At 38.6% G+C, this 25,282-nt stretch overlaps 2 protein-coding genes across 6 annotated transcripts in view; both read left to right on the top strand.

Annotated features, from left to right (window-relative positions):
* Positions 1 to 25,282, top strand: part of LOC149079040 (flavin-containing monooxygenase 5-like) — a 118,929-nt gene that overhangs the window by 32,768 nt on the left and 60,879 nt on the right. The gene's annotated exons all lie outside the window — the stretch shown is intronic.
* Positions 70 to 17,663, top strand: LOC149079041 (flavin-containing monooxygenase 2-like). Of its 5 annotated transcripts, XM_089241304.1 has the most exons (4): positions 85 to 153; positions 7,307 to 7,370; positions 12,372 to 13,049; positions 16,629 to 17,663. In XM_089241304.1, exons 3-4 carry the CDS (start codon positions 12,417 to 12,419, stop codon positions 17,538 to 17,540), a joined length of 1,545 nt encoding a protein of 514 aa, XP_089097430.1. In that variant the 5' UTR covers positions 85 to 153; positions 7,307 to 7,370; positions 12,372 to 12,416; the 3' UTR covers positions 17,541 to 17,663. The 5 variants fall into 5 exon arrangements, with proteins under 5 accessions (XP_089097429.1, XP_089097430.1, XP_089097433.1 ...); XM_089241303.1 differs by lacking the exon at positions 7,307 to 7,370 and having other exon boundaries at positions 70 to 153; XM_089241307.1 differs by lacking the exons at positions 85 to 153; positions 7,307 to 7,370 and adding an exon at positions 7,688 to 7,922.

Below are 25,282 nucleotides of genomic sequence, written 5' to 3' on the forward strand. Positions count from 1 at the left end.
TAGATGGCAGCACATTAGCTAAAGAAGTTGCAAGTGGATTGTGGGGAAAGAAAAATTTCTTGAGTATTTCCGTTTCTCTCAGTCATCGCATTGTTTACCATCGCATGTGGTTTGAAGGTGTGGTGACCCTTGGAATATGTCAGCCGTGGAAAGGTAAGATTTTTCAAATATTATTAGCAAATTCGGGCGCTGTTACCCAAACAGTACACTGTACTTAACGAAATTATTACTGACACATCCATTGGATAAATTAACAATTTTTATATGATAATCATATAATATTTGATAGACCAACGGTGTTCCCAAACTTTTTCAGCAGCGACCCAAAATCAACAACCAGATCAGTTTCGGACTACAATGAATACATATTTTTTTTTCTTCAAAATTACTGAAACCAGTAGCACATTAAGTCAATTTCTCAGGACCGTAAGTGGATTTCTACGACTCGTCTAAGAAGCACCTGCAATGAAAAATTTTTTATCGCGTCGTGACCCAACCAGGGGCGTAGCCAGAAATTTCGTTCGGGGGGGGGACCACTTTCATTTCGGGAGGGAACCAAAGTGACAGAACAATGGATTTGGCCATCTTTTTCCCTTTTTTATGTCATTTTCTCACATTTCGGGGGGGGACCAGACCCCCAAGTCCCTCCCCCTCGCTACGCCCTTGGACCCAACCCATCTCCTAAACCCCTGTGAATCAAGTTTAGATCGTGACCCAAGGCGCAAGAATCCTTGGCTATAAATTGATTATACGACCCATTTCGGACGTCCCTGCGAATCGTTTGTATGCAAATTATTTGGGGTAAAAAAATTCAAGGCGATTCGCAAATGCATCAGCGTTTTAATTAAACTCGGAAAATTAGCATTTTTAATATTCTACAGCAGGGGTTTCACAAACTGTGTGCCGCCCAACTTTGTCACGGGCACAGCGGCCGGACGTAGGTTTTCCGAACGGGACGCTCTCTGGGAAGCCGCGGATAAGCGTTGATTAGGGCGAAAGGAGCACCGCTTGTAGGAAAAGTTTGAGAGCCCCTGCTCTACAGTAATTCTTTGAATCACCTTAGTTGCGATAACTTTTAATCAATAACCAGCCCATTATATACCAAAACTTTTTTTCTTTCAATGACAAAAAATGCATAAAAATGATATGAAAGGAAAACTATTCGCGGGAAAGTTTTTTTATTAAATTAAAATTATTAATTAATTAATCTATTAAAAATTTTAGAATCGTTTTATTGAGTTTATAGCAGTCATTTCAAAATTTCATGCTGAAAATTCTACTGCTTAGTTACAAATGACGAAAAAAAGGCGCGATGAATCATCTTAACCCAATTATTTATCAAGTTTTCAACACCATTATGGAAATCGCGAAAATAAGCGGTTGATAAAACACGTTCATTCGGCGTGGTGACGTTTTCATTTTCCCCTCCAAATTCGGAGTTGTCTTTAATGAGTTTGGCCTCATAAGGGTGTAAACACGACCTCCCAAACTACGGATGCAATCGATCATTAGAGGACGCAGAAGAAATTTCTTTCAGAGAAATTTTATATTGCTAACCTCTTCAGCAAAGCACTTGAAATTAAGGCCTTTAATACACGTGCTAAGTGAAAGCGTGCCACTTTCGAGCTTATCCAGCCAATGATTATTGGTAACGTTTGCTCGAATGCAACCAATAAGCAAGTACAAACCAACTCACTGGTGATTCCGCGGCATGGGAGGAGAAGATACAGTGGGGCATGAGCCCCCCGCCCACAGCGTCAAAGGTGGAGTCGACTGATCTAATGTATATATGTATTGACATCATCGCCCCCCCCCCCAGACATCCAAGTCTATTCCCGCCTATGCTCCGCGGACCGAAGACTGAAAAGCATTGGTATAGGCCAGTGTTTCTTGATCTTTTTCTGCCCGTGACTCTTTTGGACAAACCTTTCGTCTCGTCCAGGAGCTCTTATCCAAGAGCAAAGCCTCATTTCGGAAGATGTCGCTCCCCGCTATTGATACGAACGTTTCGGCAGCTGGGTGATGCGAAGATTGGATTCAGGAAAGAAAATTCAACCCTCTCTGTGGAAAAATCGAACCGACGTCCTGTCACTCGCCGGGTGAGAGACCTAGACCACCACGCTGAGGAAAGGGATTTGTTGTGTAGTGGTCTATCGCGCTCCCCCCCTCCGCGACAGTTGAGAGAACGTGGGTTCGATTCCCGCAGTGGTAGTTGAATTCATCTTCGCATCCGCCAGCCGTCGAAACCTTTGTAAAACATCATTTTCTTATTGAATCGATTTTTTGAGTAGGAAAAGTGATGGAAATTTTATATTTATTAAGGTCGATCCCCTGACTCCTAGACTTCCGTGAACTTTTCGTTAGAAGGTTCTATACAAAGCCATCTCAACAACATGGGGGGGGGGGGAGGGAAGGCCCCTAAAATAAACTGGAAGTAACTCCCGCATCAACAGCCGTGGCCCTGCTATTATGGGCAGTTTTATGTTGGTTTTCTATGTACTTGCGATCGGTTTCTCCACTATATTTGCACCTAAAGCTGTAAAATCAAAAAATGGGTAGTAAAATCTCATTCTGATTTTTTCCCCGGCTCTCCGGAGAGCCCCTTTACCCACCGGTCACGGTTCCTTTTCCAATTTTTCATCGTGGCACCATAGGAATAGTCGTGGGCAGAGCGTACACAGGACCGACCTTTGGAGCAGACACAAAATGCTTGGGGGAGAGCACAAAATTCTTTTCCGGGGAAATTTCGAATTACCAGTCTTCAAAAAGCATTTAAATTAACAGAAATTGGTTTATATAGCATATGAAAGGTATTTTCTTTTGATACTTCAATTTTCTCACCGAAATATTTTATTTTCTAACTTTTAGTCGGCTTGGAGGGGCTCCCGAGCATGCATCCTATCCATACCCCCGCGATTATTCTGGTCGTGAGCACCCTAGAATATCCCAGGACCATAAAGGGAGGGGGGTGCCACATTGCCCTAGGTCAGCGTTTCTCAACTTTTGGTCCGCGACGATGGCATAAGTGGTCCGCTGACAAACTTGATAATTTAATTCTAACTGAATGAAAATGTATGAAATCGTTGTGATTGATTTTAGTAGTAACGGTATGAATTTAAATACAAATTACACCTTTATTGGGTTCATCATACAAATAAATTTGTCCCCCCCCCCCCCCCGGGGGATAAGCTATTTCATTTATTAACAATCCTATTAGAGAAACACTCCGAGACACCATAACCAATCGATACTGGTGTACCCTTGTAAAAACAGTTGATTGACGGCGAATTAATAAATCAGTCCATCCTATCCATACCGTTGAAAATTTTGAACACTTCGATCATATCTTCCCGACATCTTCTATATAATGTAAACATATTCAAAAAAATGAAGTCTCTCTTCGTGCCAACGAGAACACGCGTAGTTCTTCTCTGCACCCCAACCAAGTCGATGTCGCTATGGTCTCCAAAACTTAACAGCGTACTCCAGTCCAAGACGAACAAAGCCTCTGAAAAGCGGAAGAATGACTTTAGGAGAACGCGAAGAGACGTTTTTGAAAATGAGACCAAGCATTCTATTCGTTTTTTTGACCACCGCTGAACAATGTTCAGAAAACCTAAGCCGCTCGTCAATGAGAATTCCCAAATCGGTGACCCTAGTTGCATTCGGGATAGTGACACCATTCAACTCGTAAGAGAAACGTGGGTTGATCGAACCAAAATGAGCGACTTGATGAATCGCATCGAGGAAAATGCGATCATAAATACGGGATATTACTAAAGTTTGCCACAAATGCAATTTAATGCTTTAAATGCAATCCGGTAAATCTATTGCTAAAATTGCTGAAGGATGGGAAAATAAAGGATTGCTACAAATATCGCAATAAAAAAAATTTATTTCACGAAAAATATATTCGAATGATCAGATGAACATATTTCATTGAGAAAGGTACGGTAAACTGATCTTAAATAGGATGAAATATGGAACATCTCGTCAATTGTGATCAAATACGTTCCCAGAACAATCACCAATTGCTGCTAAAAAATCGTGGGGGGAAAAAAACGTTGAAACTGAGACAAATATCTCAGATCAATATTTACATTTCTTGCCAAAATAACTATAATTTTTTATGAAAATGCTTTGTAAGCAAAGCTTTAGAAAAAATATTAACAATCCAAATGAACTTGAAAAACTGGACAAATGTATAAAAACAATCGAAACAACCAAAATTACGGGAATCAATTGGTCCGTCAATTTGTTTTACATTTTACTGGTCCTTGGGCTCAAAGGTTGAGAAACGCTATTAGATCATGATAAACAATAGTAGTAGCATAAAATGAAACCTCGCCGCCACGAGACACAAAACGACGTTTGGAACTACTTAGTCTGTTAAACTCCTCGATACAACGATATCCTTTGCTACGATAAATCCCTCTAAAAATATATTTCCTGAGATTTTGAAACCGCTGCAGCGATATTATACAGTCGAATCTCGTTTTAACGAACACTTTTCTGATCCTCCAGATAAGTTTACATAAGAACAATACAAATATCTGGAATTCCTTTATAACGAAATTTCGTTTTAACGAAGTGATTTCTCCGGTCTCTTGGAGTTAGTTATACTGGGATTCGACTGTATTCTGCTCAGAGTAACATTCAATATATTTTTAAAGTCTTTACAAGTTTTTGTTCTTTTGAGGGTGTTTAATAACATCGGTAATTTGCATTCCCTCAGAAAATGTTTTCGGAGTTTGCCGTGAATGTTTTTTTTCCTCTGTGTGGTACACGAAAGTATTACGCAGTAAACAACTTTACAGTGAGAAACAACCAAATGATATTTATTAACCAACTGAACAATTCGAATTTTATGTTGCGAATAAATACTTAAAAATGCATTTTATGGTGATGCTCATAAAATGCTTATTTAGAAGAGATGCCAACAACAGCATAAATTTGGCAGCTACTGATGATAATGCTACCTCTCGATATAACGGTAACACCTCTACAACAATATATTTTTTTTTCGGTCCACAGAGTATCGTTATATCAAAGTTTCAGTGTAATTAGCAGCTGTTAGGATGGTTATGTTTGGAAAATTAAACAATGCGAGAGCAAAATCGGAGTTGTTACATTATTTTCATTTGAATGCTCAACATGTTGAGGGAACAAAAACTTTTCGTGTTTTATCTAGTTGCAAAAATCAGAAACGCTCATATTGTTTTAGTCACTTTCTTTGTGGAATAGTTGCAAGCGGACAACGTCTGACGCATTTCCTTTTCCCTTCCTTCGGAAAGATAACAGCCTCGACCCCAAAATATTTCGAGTTCACGAATCGTCTTTTCCCAACCGACACTTCAAGGAAAAGTGTTGAAAAGATTTGTTATTGAGAGAAAAGGAAGTTTAACTTGATTTTCCCCCTCCTCTCTCTACAGAAACTCAAAATTTACAGCTGTGTAGAACAATACGACATTGAAGTACGAAAGCCTGGATAACCAAGCGGAGATCGAGATGTAGTTCGGAAAGAAAATTCACATTGGTGGTTCGATTCCCCACAGAGCAATCTCTCACTGTCCAGGCGAGTGTTCTAACCATTGAACTACAGAGGACAGGCATTTTCTTTCATTAGAGCATATGTATGAATGCTGAACGGGACTGTGCATGGACAGCATCCTAGCTCAGCTAATAGCTCTTACGACGTTATTCCCGAACTACATCTCGATCTCCGCTTGGTTATCCAGGCTTTCGTGCTCCGTATGAACAGCGAAGAGTGACATCGTTTCTCTCTAATACGACATTGGCCTAATGCAGCGTTTCTCAACCTATGGTCCGTGACGATGGCGAGCAGAATTTTTAATCCAATTTCAACTAAATGAAAAATTATTCAACTTTTTCAATTGATTAATTAGCAATACCCTTATGGGTTCGAACAAATGTTACTTTCATACCTAAGAGGTAACTTTGTCATTGAGAAAAATGCGGGAAATTATGAACCTGGCAGTCCAGTGGTTAAGGGAGCTAGCCTCTGACTGCAGGTCTGGGTTCGAATTTCTCTTCAGGCACGGATGTACTAACAAATTCCCTGGACAGACCTTAGAGATCTCTTGGTAATTCGTGAAGCTCACGTTATTACACTTGCTTCCTAAAGTTAAGCACGCGACGGCTTATATAACATAAAAAAAACCTTGATATATGTTTAAGGACGAAGAGAAGTTAGATGGAAGCATCTGCAGTCGTATAGGATCACCAACCGTCCTCCTTTTTCATGTCATTTCAAGCGTCCTCTAACGTTTCACACAATTTGCCTTTTTGTCCTCCTTTTTAGGTTTCCGTAATTTTTTTTCTGGGGAAAAATTTTCCCCACTTTGAAACATATTTCTTCATTGATATGAGTTTTTTTTCCCCACACGCATTCTTCCGCCAATAGCCGAGGAAATTCCCAGAATTTTTTCTATTTGTTTTTTTTTTTTAGTGATTCTGTTTTAGATTTGGGAAAAATTATTGTTGTGGCCGGTTTTATTGGTCGGAATAGTGGCGCCGTCTATTGGGAAATTTGGATAAGTGACGTCACCAATGTTGCGTGCGCAGGCGTTCTTCTTTCTCAGTTTGCGAACCTAGTAACCCTATGCATGAACAAAACTTCCATTTAACTTTTTAAACAGCATAGCCGAAATCATTAAACCCCCAATAAAATGTCTTTTTTTAATAGAGTAGTCTTTCTTCCGATTTTCAGCTGGTGGAAAGTAAGAGTAAGGTGTATAGGCAAAAGTGAATTTCGATTGAGAAATCAACTTTGCAAAATGAAGTTGGCGTTCGTTACAACGGCCCCACCCCCTAGTCTTTAACAAAACGGAAAATATGAATTCTGTGCATCTCTCTGCGAAACAGAGGCAGGGCGAGTCCGAGTTCGGACGTTGTATTGGATTGAATCGTCGTTGTAGGTTGTTATATTAATCCTTTATTTCTCATCCAATATAAGAAAAAAATTCTTGGGACTGATCGTACCGGTCCTTATAAAGCGTCGACTGTATCTGGGCTTGTCAATGCCTGAAATAAGAGGCCTTTAGGGATACGAGGCATGTCGCCAATGCCGCTTAAAGCGTTAAAATAAACAGTCGAGCTCCACGATGATTCCGACTCAGCTATTTCTGCGGGGGTAATATGGTAGTAAATTGCATCTTAAGTGGTAGACAAGTAGTAAAGATAGATCAAAACATTCTCAGTGACAGACTACGAAAAACTCTTTCCCGAAAAACGATATCTTAATATCTCCGTATAATAATATCTGGCTTCAAATGTCATTTTCCAGTGACCTACCTACAAGTTGGAAACAGCTGCGATCATATTTTGGTTCATGTAATTCGTCTCAACATGTAAGTATTGCGTGACCTTTGGAAACGTAATTTTTTTTTTATTATATGTAATCGAAGCAGTTATCCTTGATTTTATTTATTTTGAATAGAATTTATCCTCATTTCTTACATATCGTCTTCGTTCTCATTTCGAGACTTGCGTAGATAATGGCTCTCAAGTGCTTGCGAACTTATTTATTCGTAAAATTCCATAATTTGTGGGTCCAAAAGTCATTCTTGTCAAGTGACGTCGTCATAGAACGTCATCTATTCGTGACGTAAAGAAATGAAGAAAAACCGTCGTGTTTTTGAATCGTTCTTTTTTTTTTATCGATAGCTCGTGATGCTAAGTTTTCCACAATGAGATTAGTCATTAGTCAGTGGCGTTATCGTATGTATCGACCTAATTATAAAACCGAGTGATACAGTGTCTATTTTTTTGCATTCAGTCGATGATAGACCATCCCTTCCGTCTCAAAATCGTTTTATTGCCTTCGTCATTTTATTATATACGACCGCTAAACAAAAACCAACACAGAAGTATCCCCGCAATTTTACAAGCATCATTACAGGGTGAGTCGAGTTTTCTTCCACTCATTGCCATGTTCAGATTTATTTCGGGTCTTTCTCGCACTTCAGTGATGCCTTGACTTGCGCTTGAAAAAGTGCCCATTTCCGAATTCGCGCATAATCCCGAGATTATTAAGTGATAATAATCAAGTGAGAATGATATTATTCGATTAGAATATCATACGCAATGTAACTACATTGATTTGAGAGGCTTCAATATACATGGTGCATAGGAAAGTCTTTGTCCTGGAATAACTCACGAACCGTTGATCTTAGAAGTATACATCCACCTAGAAAATGCTTCCAAATAACGCGTAGACCTCAGATACGTCATTCATATTAAGAAGGGTTGAATAATTAATAAAATAACTTTTTTTTACTTTTCACCCTGTCTTAAACAAGTTGTCCGATCTCTCCTGAACCCAACAATATAAATTCAAACCCAACAATAAATTTGTAAATGCGATATTCGCGCTGAGATATTTGAATTCGAAAATCTCTGAAAATTGGGGGGAAAAAACAGCGTGTGAAAGCTGGAATGAGCTTGTTGGAATTTGGTTTAAACGGTTCGTTCTCCTTCATTTTTGGCGATTTCCGCATTCAAATATGTCTTCGAATATTGCATTTAAAAACATGGAATTTACTTTGTTGGGTTCAGGAGAGACAGGGCAACAATTTTCTACTTAGATTTTTTAGGACAAAGTGAACAAATAAAAAGTTATTTTTTTTTTATTTTATTAGCTATACAATTCCTTGCTTTTCCATAGAAAGAAGTCGGCGGGCAGTGGATCGGAATGGCCAAGAGACTCGAGTCGATGCTTCCAGAATTTTGAGAAACGCATCAAACGCTCTTGGGCGCGGTAGCTCAGATCCTCAGATCAATAAGATACGCGCCTAAAGTACCAAAGGGTGTTTAGAGGTGTCGCGAGTTCGATACCCGGTTCGTCCTTGTCAGAAACTTTCCTGACACAATGGGTACAACAGAAACGGCGACATGACAACGGGAAAAAAAATATCGCTACTGCAGGGAGTCCCACATCGAGGGGTTAGCGCACCAACTTCTCTGAGTATTAAAAAAGACTGTCGTTCGGAATCGGCAATAAATTGTAGGTCGTGGTCTAATAAGCCCTCCAGTGCAGAAAAGGACCGTGGTTTGACAAACACGATCAAAACGTTCCTATCGAGATTGCCTGCTGACTTTTGTAGGAACAGTAGCAAGTCTACAATATTGCAGTGTACAACAGTGTTTCTCAACCCCTGGGCCCTGACATCAAACTGACCGTGAGTAGAGAGCAACAGGCCCACAACGGTAAAATGGCTTTAAACATTACACTTCACTCATAGTTCGAAAAGTATGTGGTAGATGGCAGTACTCTATAACAAGCATTACACAGAAACAAGTTTCACGTTAGGTTCACAATACGGACACACATTCCAACTTGTACCGATTCGTTAGAAGTTCCGAAAAGGAATATGGACGAGTCATATGTGTAGTTTAGTACTAACGGCGTGGTGGTCAGCTGAAGTTGGTTTTCTGTTGTTCCAGTCACTACACATCACTCACTTCACTTCTGAGATATAAATGGCAGACTGAAAAATCATACACAACACTAGATACACTCTCACACTGTTAGGTACACACACATTTCCGGTACGACTCACTAGTTAGTAAATTGCCTATGGCGATAGACCTGAGTTGTGATCGATTTGAAGAAAAAAAAGTGACGACGTGTGCTTCATTGCAGCGTTCTTCAACCGATGGTCCGCCGAATTCTCGAAGTCACCAGGTACGTGATTGAAGAGCTTCGTTGTTTGAAGAGAAGGAATGCTTTTGAAATTTCCATTTATGTGAAGAAAATGTTATTGTCAGTAAAATGAAAGCCAAACATAGCAATCAAAAGGAAGTCAATGCTTCATGTCTCAGAAATGACGCTCAAGTAATTACGTAAATACACTTTTTTGACAAAGGTAGTTGATGCAATATGATAAAAATGACGATATTGATGGTATATGATGTTAATGATGCTATATAAATAACAAGAAGCATAACATGCGGCGTAATACATTGTTATTGGGGGATATGAGAAGAATAAGAATGGTAACGTTTGTCAAGAATTTGAATTCGTCAGAAGGATAAATTTGTTAGCCCGTAATGTGCATCAGTATTATAGTGATCCCCTTGCCTATTCCCAAGATATCTTTATGATCTGTCCAGGGAATTTATTAGTGTTAGTAGACATCCATGCCCTAGCCGGGATTCGAACCCAGACCTACAGTCAGAGACTAGCTTTATAACCACCTGCCTTGAACATTCATGAAAAGAGTTCGAACTCCTTTCGCTTTCCCATTCCGATATTTTTTGTGTGGAAGAGAATGCTCATAAGTATTGCTTAACATAGAGAAACTTTCCTACGGGACCTCTGCTGCCACCTATTGAATAAAAACAAAACTGTTAGAAATTGTTTCAATGAATTGGTTATTCGTCTTGAAAACTAACGATCTGTGATATGATGCTATACATTTTTTCCCATTTCTAACATGTATAGCGATTTTAAGGACTGAAATTTAATTTTTTTTTATTAGCATAAATAATTTAATAACAAACACGTTAATAATAGTACAGTAACCGGTATTTTGTTGCTTAACATTTTCTTTAATGCACAGCAAACAAATAATCATATGCCATATATATATATATATATATATATATATACACTAATTTTTGTGCTGCATAACCAACGACAATTTTTACTATACGAAAACAGGAAGTTTGTTTTTTCTTTTATTTAATAGATGGCGCAACGCAACGCTGGTTTGAGTATTAATATGACGGAGAAGTCAGAAAGTTGCAATTTTTCTCCAAAAAAATGTTTTTCGCCGGTTCGTAAATTATTTCCCCGTTCATGACGGTCCGTGAAATCTTTCCCTTTAATTTCGCCGATTCTTTTTCTTTAACGTAAAATACTTTCTGTAAGCCCCGGGGGCATGAAATTGCTGCTCGCGAGATATTTATGGTGCGTGCTTCCTGGGGTAGAATATTGCATCATCGAAGACAACTTCAAGTATCAGCTTCCCAAATTTACATAAATATATTTTTTATGTTCACTATTTTGGGTTTCCTGCAGCCCTTTTCGTTTGTGCGACCCGTAAGGCTCGAGAAAAATTCCTAAAAATTGAAAATATGTAATATAATATTTTATATTATAAATATTTATATAATATTTATTAATAAATTATTAATATATTCCACCAAAGTGCCTAGTTACCTTGAAACAAATAAAAACTTTGCGGTCTATTTTTTTTTATACATAATAGTTGGTATAAGTGTCATTTCCGCAAATGGATGTGGTATATTCGGCTAAATGTCAGAAAGATAAGTCGCGTATTTCGTATGCATGTTAATTGAGGGTCATTCAACGTCCGTCTGAATGTTGAAATGAGGGGGAAAAAATGTGGAAATATATATAACCTGTTTTTGAGCGACGAAATAAAAAGATATGAATAACACGTGCTATTTTTTTTTCCTCTCCGATATTTTCGCTTCTTGTCGAGTTTCCAGTGCTCACCGGCCCTGAACGCGACCTCTATACAGTAATTGCAACCACCACCGACGACGACGGTCTATTTCTTTTCCTTCATAATAGAAGCCGTTGAACTGTCCGTTTGACTGCCGGATCAAACGGCTAGCCCCTCCACGGACTCGGTTGAATTGCTTTTGTCCGCTTTATGTCACGTGAGTACTGTCGTTACTTGTTATTGTTCCCACTCCTTTCTAAAAATAGTCGTAATAGTCGCCAAATATATCATTTTTCCAGCACCGATTGTCATAAACGGGCCATAATATTGAATGAGCTCCTGAAGTTTTTAGGTACGCGCACCAAATTCAATTGTTTTTTTATTTCCCTACCTAGTCACGTGATGATTTTTTTTGGAGAGAATTTCAGTTGTAAAGTTATCACAAGGTGTTTGAGAAAAAAATATATTTTTTCCTGTGCACTTCAATCAGTTCGATGATAAGGAGGAAGAAACGTCATTATTATCGACAGATTACGATGACACGCCTGAGTTTACCGTGTTGACTCATTGCTGTATTTCTACCGATTATGACTCATCCGATCTTTATTGTCGATGCACGTGAGGACTGGAAATCGTACAAGAAAAATATCCATGACAGGGTGAGTCATGTCATACAGATTTTACGAGGATTGTCCTCAATAATCGTGATAACACATCATATACACGTGGTTATTTATCGCCCTCTTTTGTTCTTTTTTTTGGGAATGCCAGTTGGCATCTTATCTTTGAATTTCTTTTATGAACATTGGCATTATCGACTGGATGCCCAACTTTCGATAAGCTCAGTCATCACTAGCAAACCGTGGAATAGAATCTAACTGAAATTATTAAATCGGCTTTCATTCCGCTAAAATGTTTTTCTTTCTTAATTCGCAGGTGCCTAGATGATCCGTAGAAGTTTCGAACTCACTCTCTCGAACGATGTCGGAAGCCAAACTGGTCGCTGTCATCGGGGCTGGTGCCAGCGGACTAGCAGCAATAAAATGCCTGAAAGCCGAAGGTTTCTACGTGGTTTGTTACGAGAAAACTGACAACCTCGGTGGGGTATGGCAGTACAGAGACGAAAATATCGAAGGAGTGGCGTCCTTGATGAGATCCACCGTGACCAACGTGAGCAAAGAACTCATGGCCTACAGTGATTTCCCTCCGCCGAGGAACTTCTCGAACTTCATGAGCCACAAGCAAGTTCTGAAGTACCTAGATCTGTACGCGGACGCTTTCGATTTGACCAGGCATATCAGGTACAGGCACGAGGTGACCAGGGTTTTGCCTACTGCGGACAACTACAGGACTGGTCGCTGGGAGGTCACCATAAGGGACCACGTCAAGCACAGGACTCTGGTGGAAGTATTCGATGCAGTGGCCGTGTGCGTCGGAAGGTTTGGTTTCCCGAAGATTCCGAACATAAACGCCATGGATAACTTCGCGGGTACGATCGTCCATACGCACAAGCTGAAGCGCTGCGAGGAATATAAGGATCAGAAGATTCTGGTGGTCGGGTCTGGCAATTCAGGCGCCGACGCCGCAGTCTATTTGTCTTCCATGGCGGAACAGGTAAATTTATCACTCATATTTTGTTAAATATTGGATGGGGGAACAAAGTTATTGCCAGAAATTTATTGTTTTGGAAAAAATGATAGATAAAGTAGCAAGAGTATCTTTTCGGAAGAAAGTCATACACGATTATTCCACGGTGATCCCACCAAACAGGCAATATGATATTGTGTGTCAGTCAGTCTGTGCGTCTGGCGACCTTTTTTCGCCCTCGCACCGAGAAATTTCTAGCTGGGTTGTCGAGGGCAATGTCCAGTAGTCACTTAATAGTGGACTTTCACGGAATATATCGCGATTACAGCCCTGAACGCACTAAAATTTGATTTTCAGTGGAACAAAATGATTTTAGACAACTAATTTTAGGTTTTTTCAACACACATTTTATACGTTCCGTATTGCACCTAAAATTTGCAGACAACGAAGAAAATTTTGCGTACTACTAGAACACTTTTTAACGTTTCCAAATGATTGCGATTATGCAAATTAGACTTTAAACACAATTACTGCGGTTCATCTGGCGGTACCTATCATTTCTGGCAAGAACTCTGTTTCCCGCCTAATAGAAATGTGCGGTCGAATTCGCTATCAAGTCAAGGGACCGTGAAATTTTGTTGTTGATATTCTGAAGACACTGGTTTGAGATATACAGTGTCACTCATAAACTCGTAAATAGTTTAAACATACCAGTTCTTTCAATTTTTATGAATTTTTAAATATGGTTAGCAAAAAAATGTATTCTCACGAAGGTTTTTTTTGTTATTGAATGAAAAAAGATTAGTCAAATTTTTGTCGGTAGTGAGCGCTGCACGCCAGTTTGGCAGGAGTGATTGGACCTAAACCTTCCTTCAATCTCTTCTGTATTCGAAACGTTTTTAAGCTTCAGTCGACTATTCGAGGCTAAGGTGAAACAACTTCACCGATGGTGCTCCATCCAAAAATGTCAACCATCACAATGAAAACCTAATGCAAACGCCAGTAACAGGAAAATTTAGAAATTAGCCGTTAATCGTACACCCTGCATTTTATATGACGGATTTGCATATTTGCAATGATTTTTTTTTCCGTGCAGCACCCTGTATGGGCAAAAATTTGAACTACTGGAATTTGTTTTTTGCACCAAAATGAATCTCCCGCCGTGAGAATTCCTTTCTCGCAAACCGCTTTCAAATATACCTATTCCTCCAATTTTTGAATTTTTAAACACGAATTTATAGAACACCGTTTCATTAGGTACGAACATGAATTGGTTATTTTCACCCTAATTTAAATGTAGTGATAATAAAGCTTGTTCAACTAGTAAGAGAAACAGACAAGATGTTTGAAATTGGAATTGATACTGACAAGAATAGGTGCTTTTTTCTTCATCCTAACGTAGGCTCTGAAGGGAATTGTAAAATCCTTTCGAATCTCACAAAAAAAAAACGAATGAATGGATGGATTTAAAACGAGTTGATCTCAATCCCTGGAGCGATACTTGAAGTTTGCTATTGATAGTACTATAAAAAGGAAAGAACCCCATGTTGATAGATAGAACCGCTTACAATCCCGGAATGATGCAAAGCAACTTACTTCCTTTACCTCAAAAGACGCAGGGTTGTATCGGAAACATTTATAGCAAAGGCTCCCCGTGATCGTAAGTATCGAATCACTCGCGTCGTTCTCCCCATGAAGACAGCCATCAACTCGATGCAACGTGCAAACCATTTGACTAAAATGGGTAGCTGAACCCAATGACTAGGGAGAACAATTGCACGTGCGCCCAGTGGCACAATCTCTCCGACATTGAAGTCGGAGAGATTTGAGAATGCTCTGTATGATATACTCTGAATTGAGAATACACAATGTATACAAAATATATAAAGCGCCTCAACTGCGATAACAGGAAATGAAGAAACCCGTATCAGTGGGGGGGGATTCGTGTTTTCTTAAAACTGGCAATGCCCCTAACTTTCTTTTTTTTAATCTCTTCGCTGCAGAGATACACATATGTATGCTTCATTTTTAACAGTTTTAATTATTATTTTTTTAAATCAAGACCTGAGGTACACATTCCTAACTGAAATAGTCGTAATAAAGATATCGACCCAAATTAATTAGGGACCGTTCAAGTATTACGTAAGCAAATTTTTAGCCATTTTTGACCCCCTTCCCCCCCCCTTGTCAGCAAAAGTCAGCACAACGCTGACCCCCTCCCCTTGTCAGAAAAATTTCGTCATCAGCTCTGCCCCTCTGAATCCAACTCATATTTTCATAAAGGTTGGTTGATGACGTAAGCATTATCAAAATCCCCCCTCCCCCCCCCCTTGTCATCAAAAGTCAACAAATCGGAAACCACCCCCCCCCCCCATCGATGATTACGTAATACTTGAACGGCCCAGTATAACTAATCAATTAATTGAAAAAGTTTTTACATACGATAAAAAATTATTTGTCGTTTTTTGCGATGATAAATGAAGTGAAAATAATGATCTCTCTAAATTGTGGTCCTTCAATGCATTGTTATTATATATTTGTTTACAGAAATAGCATTTATATTACAAAAGTAGAAATGTACAGGAATATAACAAATCACTTGATGTGATAGGAATGATGTGTGTTAGAAATACAATAAATCACATGTGGCAGTGCCAAGAAACAGTTAATGCAATACGAGGGAGAAAACAGAGTAAATATCAAATGATATAAGCATAATGTACCGACAAAAAACTGACATAGTAATTAAAGGAAAGTAATAAAATAAGCAAATACATTGTGTCAAGATGAACAGATATACAATATACGTTGTCCGCGGTCAAAAGAAATTGAAATAGAGTTTGCACCATTGATTACGATTTAAAAAAAATTTATTTTCAAAACTATTTGGACATAATATAATCAGTAATACATAAAAATAAAGAAAAACATTGTTTTTTTTTTCAACATCCGTCAATGGATGGCAGCACTTCCGTAGAACGCAGTGACTGAAATTGACTGAACCCCCCCCCCCCTTTTTTTTTTTTTTTTTTCCGGTTTGAACGAAAATTAATAAAAATGTTAACCAGCTCCAATTTTAATCAGAAGATAAGTCTGAAAAATTTTAAATTTCTACTCCGCCCGTTGATTCCAAAAAATTTCACCTAGCCATGAAAGGTACCCTTAATGTGAAAAATGTTAGCATAAGAAACACGATCATTCTACTGTGAAACCTATCATAATGGACATTCCCGTTAGTGGACACCACCTCCTCTGACTAACACTTTCTTGAATTACATCGACGGGACTTTGTGTATTTTACTATCCGTGCACGGGCCGTCCTCGTTAGCGGACATAATTCTGTGGGTGTCCGTTACTGAGAAGTTCGACTTTGAAAGCACTTCTGAAAACTGTGTCATTTTGATTGTAACCTTTGTATTAGGTTGTCTCTGACTACATTTTTCGTCAAAAAAAAAAATGTATTGAAAAAAACGTCAACCTTGGTTTTAACATCTTGGCTATAACAATGGAATATCGTGGAATCTCCAATGTCATTGTCACCGAGATTTTACTAGTTTTCTTTTGCCGTTCGTATGTTTAATATTACCCTTTTTTCAATTTTACCAGGTATACATAAGTTCTCGAAGTGGTACGTGGGTCATGCAAAGACCAGGAGAGGATGGACTACCCAGTGATCTTAAAACGAATCGACGGATATTGTACACTGCCTTCAAAAAACTTCCGAAGAAACTTAGTTATTGGTACATAGAGAAGAAGATGAACCGTAATTTCAACCACGAAGCCTATCACTTGAAACCGTCGCATCATTTCCTCACCAAGAGACCGACAGTGAACGATCACCTCGCCGGGAAAATCCTCAGTGGCACGATCGTCATCAAGGGAGCCATCAAGCACTTCACGGAGAACGGCGTGGTTTTCCACGGAGACAGTGAGGTGGTTGAAGTGGACACAGTCGTGATGGCGACCGGTTACCAGCTCAAAGTCCCTTTCCTAAACGACATCATATTCCAGGTCATAGGGGATCACGTCCCGCTCTACAAACACGTTTTCCCGCCCCATCTGACGATACCGTCATTGGCCATAATAGGTATGACCCAAGTTTTCGGTGGAGTGATACCAGTGTGTGAAATGCAGTCCCGTTGGTTCGCTCAGGTGTTGACCGGTAAAGTCGCCTTCCCGGACAAAGGTGACATCATAAACGACATCACGTTGAACACAGAGAAAGAGATGGAGTACCTGCACCCATCCGCGAGGAACTCGATGCAGGTCCATTACATATCCTACATGGACGAACTCGCGTCTCTGATCGGTGCCAAACCAAACTTCTCCAGGATGCTGCTGCACGAGCCGAAGCTGTTCTGGGATTGTATAATGGGGCCTTGTCTTCCTTACCAATATAGACTGGTCGGCCCTAATGCGTGGAGCGGTGCGAGAAATGCCATACAGAATTACAAGGACAGGGTCCTGGCACCTTTGAGAACTAGACACGAAATCAGGCAACCAAATGTGCACGCGTGAAAAAGTGACCTTGAATTTTTACAAAATACGAAGGAAAATGTCAAAAAATCATTCATTTGTATACGATTTTTCTTTGGCTTTTTTTATTGCCATTCATTAAAAAATAACTTAATTTTTTTTTTACTTAAATTTCCATTAAAATTTTTGTATGTATTTATACATACGTGTGGAAACACTAAAAAAATGCTTTATGTGAATTTATGCAAATATTTTTTCCCCTACTCGAATGCGAGTGCGTTCAGAGCATTACAATAGCTGTTTTCAATCTGTTGCTCGTGAGCACCCAAGAGTGCTCGTAGGTAATATCTATACTTTGTAGCATTTGTTTCTCATTCAAATTAATCACTCCCGTTCAAGTGGAATTAGCATCGTGCTGTTTCGAGGTTGAGCAGATTTGCGTACGAGTGCTCTTCTTATGATGATGCATGTAAAAAAAGTGCTCGCGACTTAATAGGGACGTGCACAAGATGCCAATCGCCGATTTTGACGAAAGCGCTATCGTTAGAAAGGCACCATCCGTCAGAAATGCATCATTTTCGTGATAGAGGCAAATTTATCTCGCCTATTTACAAGGTAATTTATATTTATGTTGCAGAAAACGCCTCATTTCTTACAAATGAAACCTAACAGAATTTACCGAGTTTTGATGTAAAAAATCTTCACAAATTATTCATTATAAAATGTACATGAGGATATTGCAATGAAAATTCAACGGTTCACAAAGTTGTTATAAAAATGTCAATTTAACATTTTTTTAAAAATATTTTTGTACTTTACATACTGTACTGAATTAAGTTTATTTTGTATAATTTCAATGATATATTTAAATCGGATGCATTCTTCATAAATAAATGGATGAGATAAATTAGCCTTTATCTCAAATACGGTGCATTTGTGACGGGTAGTTCCATTCGATTTTTTAATAGGCCTTCGCAACGATACCTTCTTTATCACAATCTGCGACTGACATCCCCTGTCCTTCCCTAGTTAGGAAAAATTGACTTCTGCTCTACAGCTACCTTAAAGGAAAATACCTCAACGGATTGAATTTAACCACTTCACGTGCAAACCTTGTACTGTATTATCTCTGGCAGAACTGCGATAAAATATGGTAACCGCACGTTAGAAAAGGGAGAAAGAAACAATGTATACAAAAAAAAAAAAAAAAAAAATGTAATAGAGGTATTATATAAGAGTTTTTTTAAACTCCCGTTTTTACCCTCACGCTAAGTGTTCTTTTTCGCTCTTACATGTATAGTAAGAAGATACTTTATATATGTGGGAAAAGAATCAACAGCAGAATAGAAAGAAAGCACAACTTCCGTCATAATAGTTTATAGTAAAACCTTCACGATGGTGAAGAGAGAAAAGAAAGACTCCCTTGTTTTTGAATTTATTCCACTGGTGTTTGGACGTAATATTACGACCGTGATTGCAGCGGTAAAAATTGAATTAACCACAAGAAAAAAAGCGCAGTGTACAGGGTGTCCTGTAAGTGCTAATGCGGCATTTATCTGATCGACCATTCTTTTCGTAGAGGTAAGATTCTAATTTAAAAAACCGCACAAAATGTGTTCAAAGGTCATATGTTCAATATCAACTTTGGAAGAGTGAAAATACGATGTCGCACAAAATATTTTGTCTTAAATTTTATACGGACAACCTACTCTAAAGAAAACCCAATCATGTATAGAAGGTTGCTTTGTGTGTGTCTTTCCTCCCGAGGTCAACAAAAACATTCCATGTTTCCAAAAGTGCAATATTCGCTGAGGTATTTTTTCAATTCGAAAATCGGAGAAAAGTTGGGTAAAGAACAACTAACGGACGCCGCTTCTTTCTCTCGTTTGTGTTTTTTCCCGATTTTTTTTAATTCAAATATCTCGGTGAATTAAGCTTGTAAGCTGTTTCGCGAGTGCGTCATGCTCTCTCTCAAAAATGGTCTCTTCTAGACCAAATTTGTCGAATTATGAATAAATTCGTATTATACCAGATTCAGAAACTGAAAGGAGGACGAGTGCAGGCTCGCTCTTTGGGAACGTCGCTTCCCAATTTTACAATAGATGGCGCCACTGTAGTGACAGTAAAAGGCGTCTGAATGGATAAAAATGGTACGTCACTTTTTTTTGTCATTTCAAGCAGCGTCCTACGTTTCGGAAAATTCATCCTTTTCCAGGTTTCCGAAATTCTTTTTTCCCCACTTTGAAATATATCTTCATTAACAAATAAAAGCAGTGCATACCCCTCCCACCCAGATCGGAAACAGATAATGCATTGATTGCCATGACGTTTACAGGATGAGCTCTTTATAGCTCAGTATTTATACCCCAGAGGGTAGTTAAAACTTTTATTGTCCATTACGTTTCATAATTAAAGATGAGTTGTGGACACACTTATATAGAAATGAAAATTATGATGAGAACAGCGAAAAAGGATTGCATAAAAGTTCTCAATTGGATTTAACATCATTATTAGGGTCACCATACGTCCCGTATTTCCCGGGACAGTCCCGGTTTTTTTTGAGCTGTACAGGTTTTTCACGTACTTCCAATGAAATAAATGAGACTTTTTATTCTTCAAATCAACGATTAACATTATCTTTCCACCTCAGAAAAACGATTACATTACGATAATTACGATTGCAAACAAGAATATTCATATATATAACTTTTCTTAATTCACTTAAATTTGAAATGTTGCTTCATTTCTGCGATTGGAAACTTTTCTCACTTTTGGTATCATTTTTGGCGACAATTGGCTATGTACCGTATTTTGCCATATTTTTCTCGAGCAAATATGGTCAGTCTGATCATTAACAAGTCGAGTTATACAAGAAAACCAGGATCATCTTATTATGCTCAAGAGGTCACACAAGCAGAGAAAGAAAAAGGTACTTACCACATGAGATTTTTTTATATAATTATATATATACAAGAATAACTATGTACTAATTTTCTTTTGGGGAAGATGTTTTCCCCTAAAAACTGTTAACAATATATTGATATTGTTTTGTATTAGTGAGAATATTTTATACATAAAGGGTTATATATAATTAAAAAAAAATTACTGGTGGTTGTTTTTAAGCAACCATTTCGCCATTGACTGATCAATATCTCTACCTAAGTAGAGAAACGAAGAAGACGAGAGCTCAGTGCTCGGTACTTCGCATCAACTAGCAACGGCAACTAATTTTCTGCGGAATGCAAGGAATTGTTTCGCCGAGACCTGCCCTTCAAGGTAATTTCAGCGGCTTACAGATGGCCTGGCAGGCTAATGAAAATTTTCTGAAACGTAGGAAGATGCTTGAAAAAGGACTAACCCCCACGCCCTCATCTATATCTGTAGAAAAGGGAATCTTGTACTTCTGTGTTATTCAGTTAGATGGCAGCACGATCTGTTTGTTGTGTGCAAGATAGCAATTTACAATCACTCCATATTTTTGCTGCGTATAATCGGCATACATATGCAGACCATATTTTATCGAGAAAAATACGGAAAATTAGGCTTCGAAGTATGGCAAAATACAGGACCATGATAATTGTCACCAAAAATGGTGCCAAAAAAAAGCAAAGTTGCCAACATGTGGTGAAACGTAGAAAAGTCGCCAATCGCGAGAAATGGGTACTTCATTGGCAATGGATTGGAAAATATGGAAGATGAGTATTCGGATTTTAGTCATAATTATCGTAATGTAATTCTAGGGAAAATAATTTTAATCGTTTATTTGAAGCATAGAAAAAGTCAAGTTGTATTCGTTTAAAATACGTGAAAAACAGGGACATTGAAAAAGGGTAAAATTAAACATACGAACGAACTGTAAAAGAAAACTAGTGCAGACAATCTCGGTTGCAATGGCATTTAAGATTCCATGAAATTCCATCGTAAAAACCAAAGTTTTGACGTTTTTTTAATACTTTTTCTTTTTTGACGAAAAATGTAGTCAGAGACAATCTGATAATTAGCATGGAGTTTTTATTCTTTTTTATGGTAACCCATTTGATCAAAAAAAAAACACTGGAAATTGGGATAATTGATACGGGACATCGACGATTCTTGCCAAACATGTTGTCGGAAGTCGAAAAAATTACCAAATGAGGAGCTTATTTTTTTTTTTCAACATAGATACGTCAGGGCCACACATTCTGGCATGCGCCGATTTGTTAGAAATTAGGAAGAGGAATGTGTACGAGGCACATGTACGGTTAAGTAGTAGTAGTAGAAGATAGCACTGCACCCAGCCAGGGCCGTCTTAAGAGCATCGTGGGCCTTCGGACCAAGTGATTTTTCTGAGGCCCTACCAGGCAAATTCACGGAAATTTCAACCAGATCTCATTTTTGTGAGGCCCCTTTTTCTCTTGAGTGCCAGGGTGGGCCTATGCCTTAAGACGGCACTGCACTCAGCATGGAACGATGTATATTTGGCATCCCAAGTAGAAAGAAAACGAATCACTTGGATAAGAAGCCGCACAAAGGTATTTGATATCATGGAAAGAATTAAACGCTTAAAATGGAAATAGCCTGGACATATTGCAAGAAGATAAAACAACGGATGGACCACAAGTATTCTAGACCGGTACTCCGTGCTGTTAAACGTCCGAGAAGGCGTCCCCACGCAAGATGAAACGGCGAGATCAGAAAAGTGGCTGGAGTCAACTGGATGGCTAAAGCATCAGACAGAGTAAAATGGAAAAATTTCGGACACCTTCATCCAGCAATGGATGGAAAATGATTGTGGACGATGATACATTGAGACTTCACTTTAGGTTCACGACACATACAAACACAGCTTCCAGCATAGCCCAAGTCGTCTTCGACCACTTACCAAGATCTCTTCATTGAGACAGAGCGACGGAAAATGATCTGGTTAGGAGAAGGAGGGTATATTTAAGAAATTTTGGTTCCAATAAACAGCTATTTAAAGTATCTGCATGTAAAATTGCTCCGTGAATTCGACTTACGCGATTAGCACCGGTCCCACCTATTGCGTAACTATAGGACATTGCTGCATATGTGTATTTCTTTCTTCTCTCATTTTTTTCCCTCTCGTTATTATTTGCATCAACAAACATGTAACAATCATGTTTTGGGGCTCACAAGCTAGCTTATTCTCTATATGTTTTGTGTCTGTATTTCAACTGGTTAAATAAAATTATCTTGTCTTTTCTTCTTCGCGAACTGTTTTCGAATAGACTTCTTCGTATAAGAATGATGGAACACAATCGAGACCGTGGCTAGAATAGCGTCCATTCAGCTTGAAGGTATCTCTCAATGGGTTCCAGTTTTCTGCAAATTTCAATTTCGATTAGTCAAAATGTGCAAATATGCACAGAAAAAACCATATAAACGCACAATAATAGAGGGATATCTGTTTCGCAGTGTAGTTTCTTGTTTGTGGTTTGTTTTTTTTTCAAGAACTTAAAAGAAAAATAACTGTTCCGAGTGGCTTAATTTCGAAAGCGTCTTCATACGTTTTCAGAATGACATCAAAAATGATTACGTTTGGTAACCCTATTTGCACTATAGTTTTTACTACTTTTACAGTTCGACTTCCTTTTACTGAACGTTTCTGAAACAAATTAGAAACAACACTACCACAAGGTTAATTGAACTTTCGCTATTTTGTCAGAAAAACGTGGGTCTTGACTTTCACGACAGTCTATCATCATCATCATCATTCTTGCGTATTATTTACGTATCAATATTCGTCATTGCCATTCGTTCACTTTCGATTCCAGTCTTCGAGTAGATTCGAGAGAGTGCACCAAACCTATGCAGATTCCGCAGTGGGCCTACATTATCGAGTGGTTTCAGAAACTGAACAATTTACTACATTTGACAGGGCTCTCGAACTACCTATCACTAGAACAATGAAACACAATGTTTCGTAAATATCTGCCTTGAAGAAGATACCTTGCACAGTGGAACTTGGTTAACTCAAATTTTAGATAAGCGGAACTTTTACAAACTCCCCTTGAGTTTTCTGTGTTTCTGCTTTCCCCCCCCCCCCTTCTTTAAGAATTGTAAAGAAATATACGCTCAGTATGAATAATAAAAAAGATTTTTTTCCAAAAAAAATATTTCTCTTCCTAGAAAGCCACACGCCATGATGTTTTGTACAGTAGTGAGGGGAATAAAAGCGATGGGGGGAAGTCAAATTTCTTGTTGAGGGCGGGGGGAGTTATTGGCTCGCAAAAATCGGGGGAAAAAAATAGGTGCCAATTTTTGAAGGCTTCGCAATTTCAAATGTGGCAGTTATAATGCGGGTCAGGAAAATTTTAAAAACCGCTTGAAGGGTTAAACGGTAAATCTTCAAAAAAATTGTCGACCTTAACATCCGGCTCGAACAACCATGCTGACTAACATTCTGTTCGCTGAGCGACATGTAAGGAATTTTCGGGCCAGTCCTAAAGATAACCACGGGTGTTTTATGACAACTTGTTTGATCCTTTTTGTCGCACCACGGTCATTTTCCGCACATGAGGGCTAATTAGACCGGGGCCGCTGTGGTGGTCGGGTGGTCATAGTCCCGGGTTCGAGCCCCACCGTCGCCACAGTGGTGGTCGGCTGAAGTTGGTTTTCTGTGGTTCCCAACTTCGAGGCGCAAATGCGAGCCGATCTCCCCGTTAAAGTCTCGCCACAGAGAGCAACAGGCCGACAAACAGTACAAATATTCAGTCGCTACACATCATTCACTTCACTTCTGAGGTATAGATGGCAGCACTGAAAAATCATACACAACACTAGATACGCACTTAGACTGTTAGGTAGACATAAATGCAATTCCGGCACAACTCACTAGGTAGTAAATTGTCAATGGCGATAGACCTGAGTTGTGCTCGGTTTGAAAAAAAAATAATAGTAATAATAATAATTAGACCGGGGCATACATTTTATTGCCGATTCCGAACTGCAGCCTTTTTATTTGCTCACCGAGTGATTGGTGAGTTATCATTCTGTGCTTTTAATTTTTTTTTAAATGCATAATTTTTTGAGATCGGTTGATTCTCTCTCTGACTCACCCTGTTTAAGTCTTAACTTGATTATTGTACAGTAGAATTTGATGAAATTACATCGTTCCTTATGATATATGGTAAATTCCTCAGCTGAAAAAAGAAAAGCATTTTTTGGTGCTGCGACATATTTATGTATTTACGTTGCGAAAGTAAATTTCTAACTTGGACGTTTTTATTTTGGAGAGTCTTTGGCGATTTTGGGAACAACACTCTTTGGAAACGATTGCAGTAGACTATCGTGAACAAAGACAAAATGATATTGTACAAATTAATGATTTGAAAAAAAACGTATATTCTGCAAAATGGTTAATCGTTAAGTCAATCTTTTCAGTGTATAATAAAAAAAAAGAGCTTAGATAAAAGTGGTGAGATAAAACTGCTGATCTTCCTCTGTTCCCATCACAGTGCTTACACGCCAACTTGGTGTCCTACCACTTACCTCCCGTAGATATATCGCTCGCCTAACCCTGCTTTTCAAAATTATCCATGGCTATTTTAACTTTGACGCTTCCATATTCTAAATCGTTTTTCCGATACACTCAATCACTCTCAAAAGTTGACACCTTTCCTTGCATCCATAGTTTGTTTCAAATTTGCTTTTTTTTTTTTTCGAACAATTATAGATTGGAAAAACCTCTTATCAAATACAGTGTAATTGATTCACTGTATTTGAAATACAGTGTAATTCAAATACAGTGTAGATTGTAATTCAATTCCCGATTTTGTATGTAG

Source organism: Pholcus phalangioides, unplaced genomic scaffold (genome assembly GCF_987345545.1).
Source record: "Pholcus phalangioides strain wild (caught in Gottingen) unplaced genomic scaffold, Ppha-v1.0 ptg000013l_1, whole genome shotgun sequence".
In the NCBI taxonomy this organism is placed as follows: domain Eukaryota; kingdom Metazoa; phylum Arthropoda; class Arachnida; order Araneae; family Pholcidae; genus Pholcus; species Pholcus phalangioides.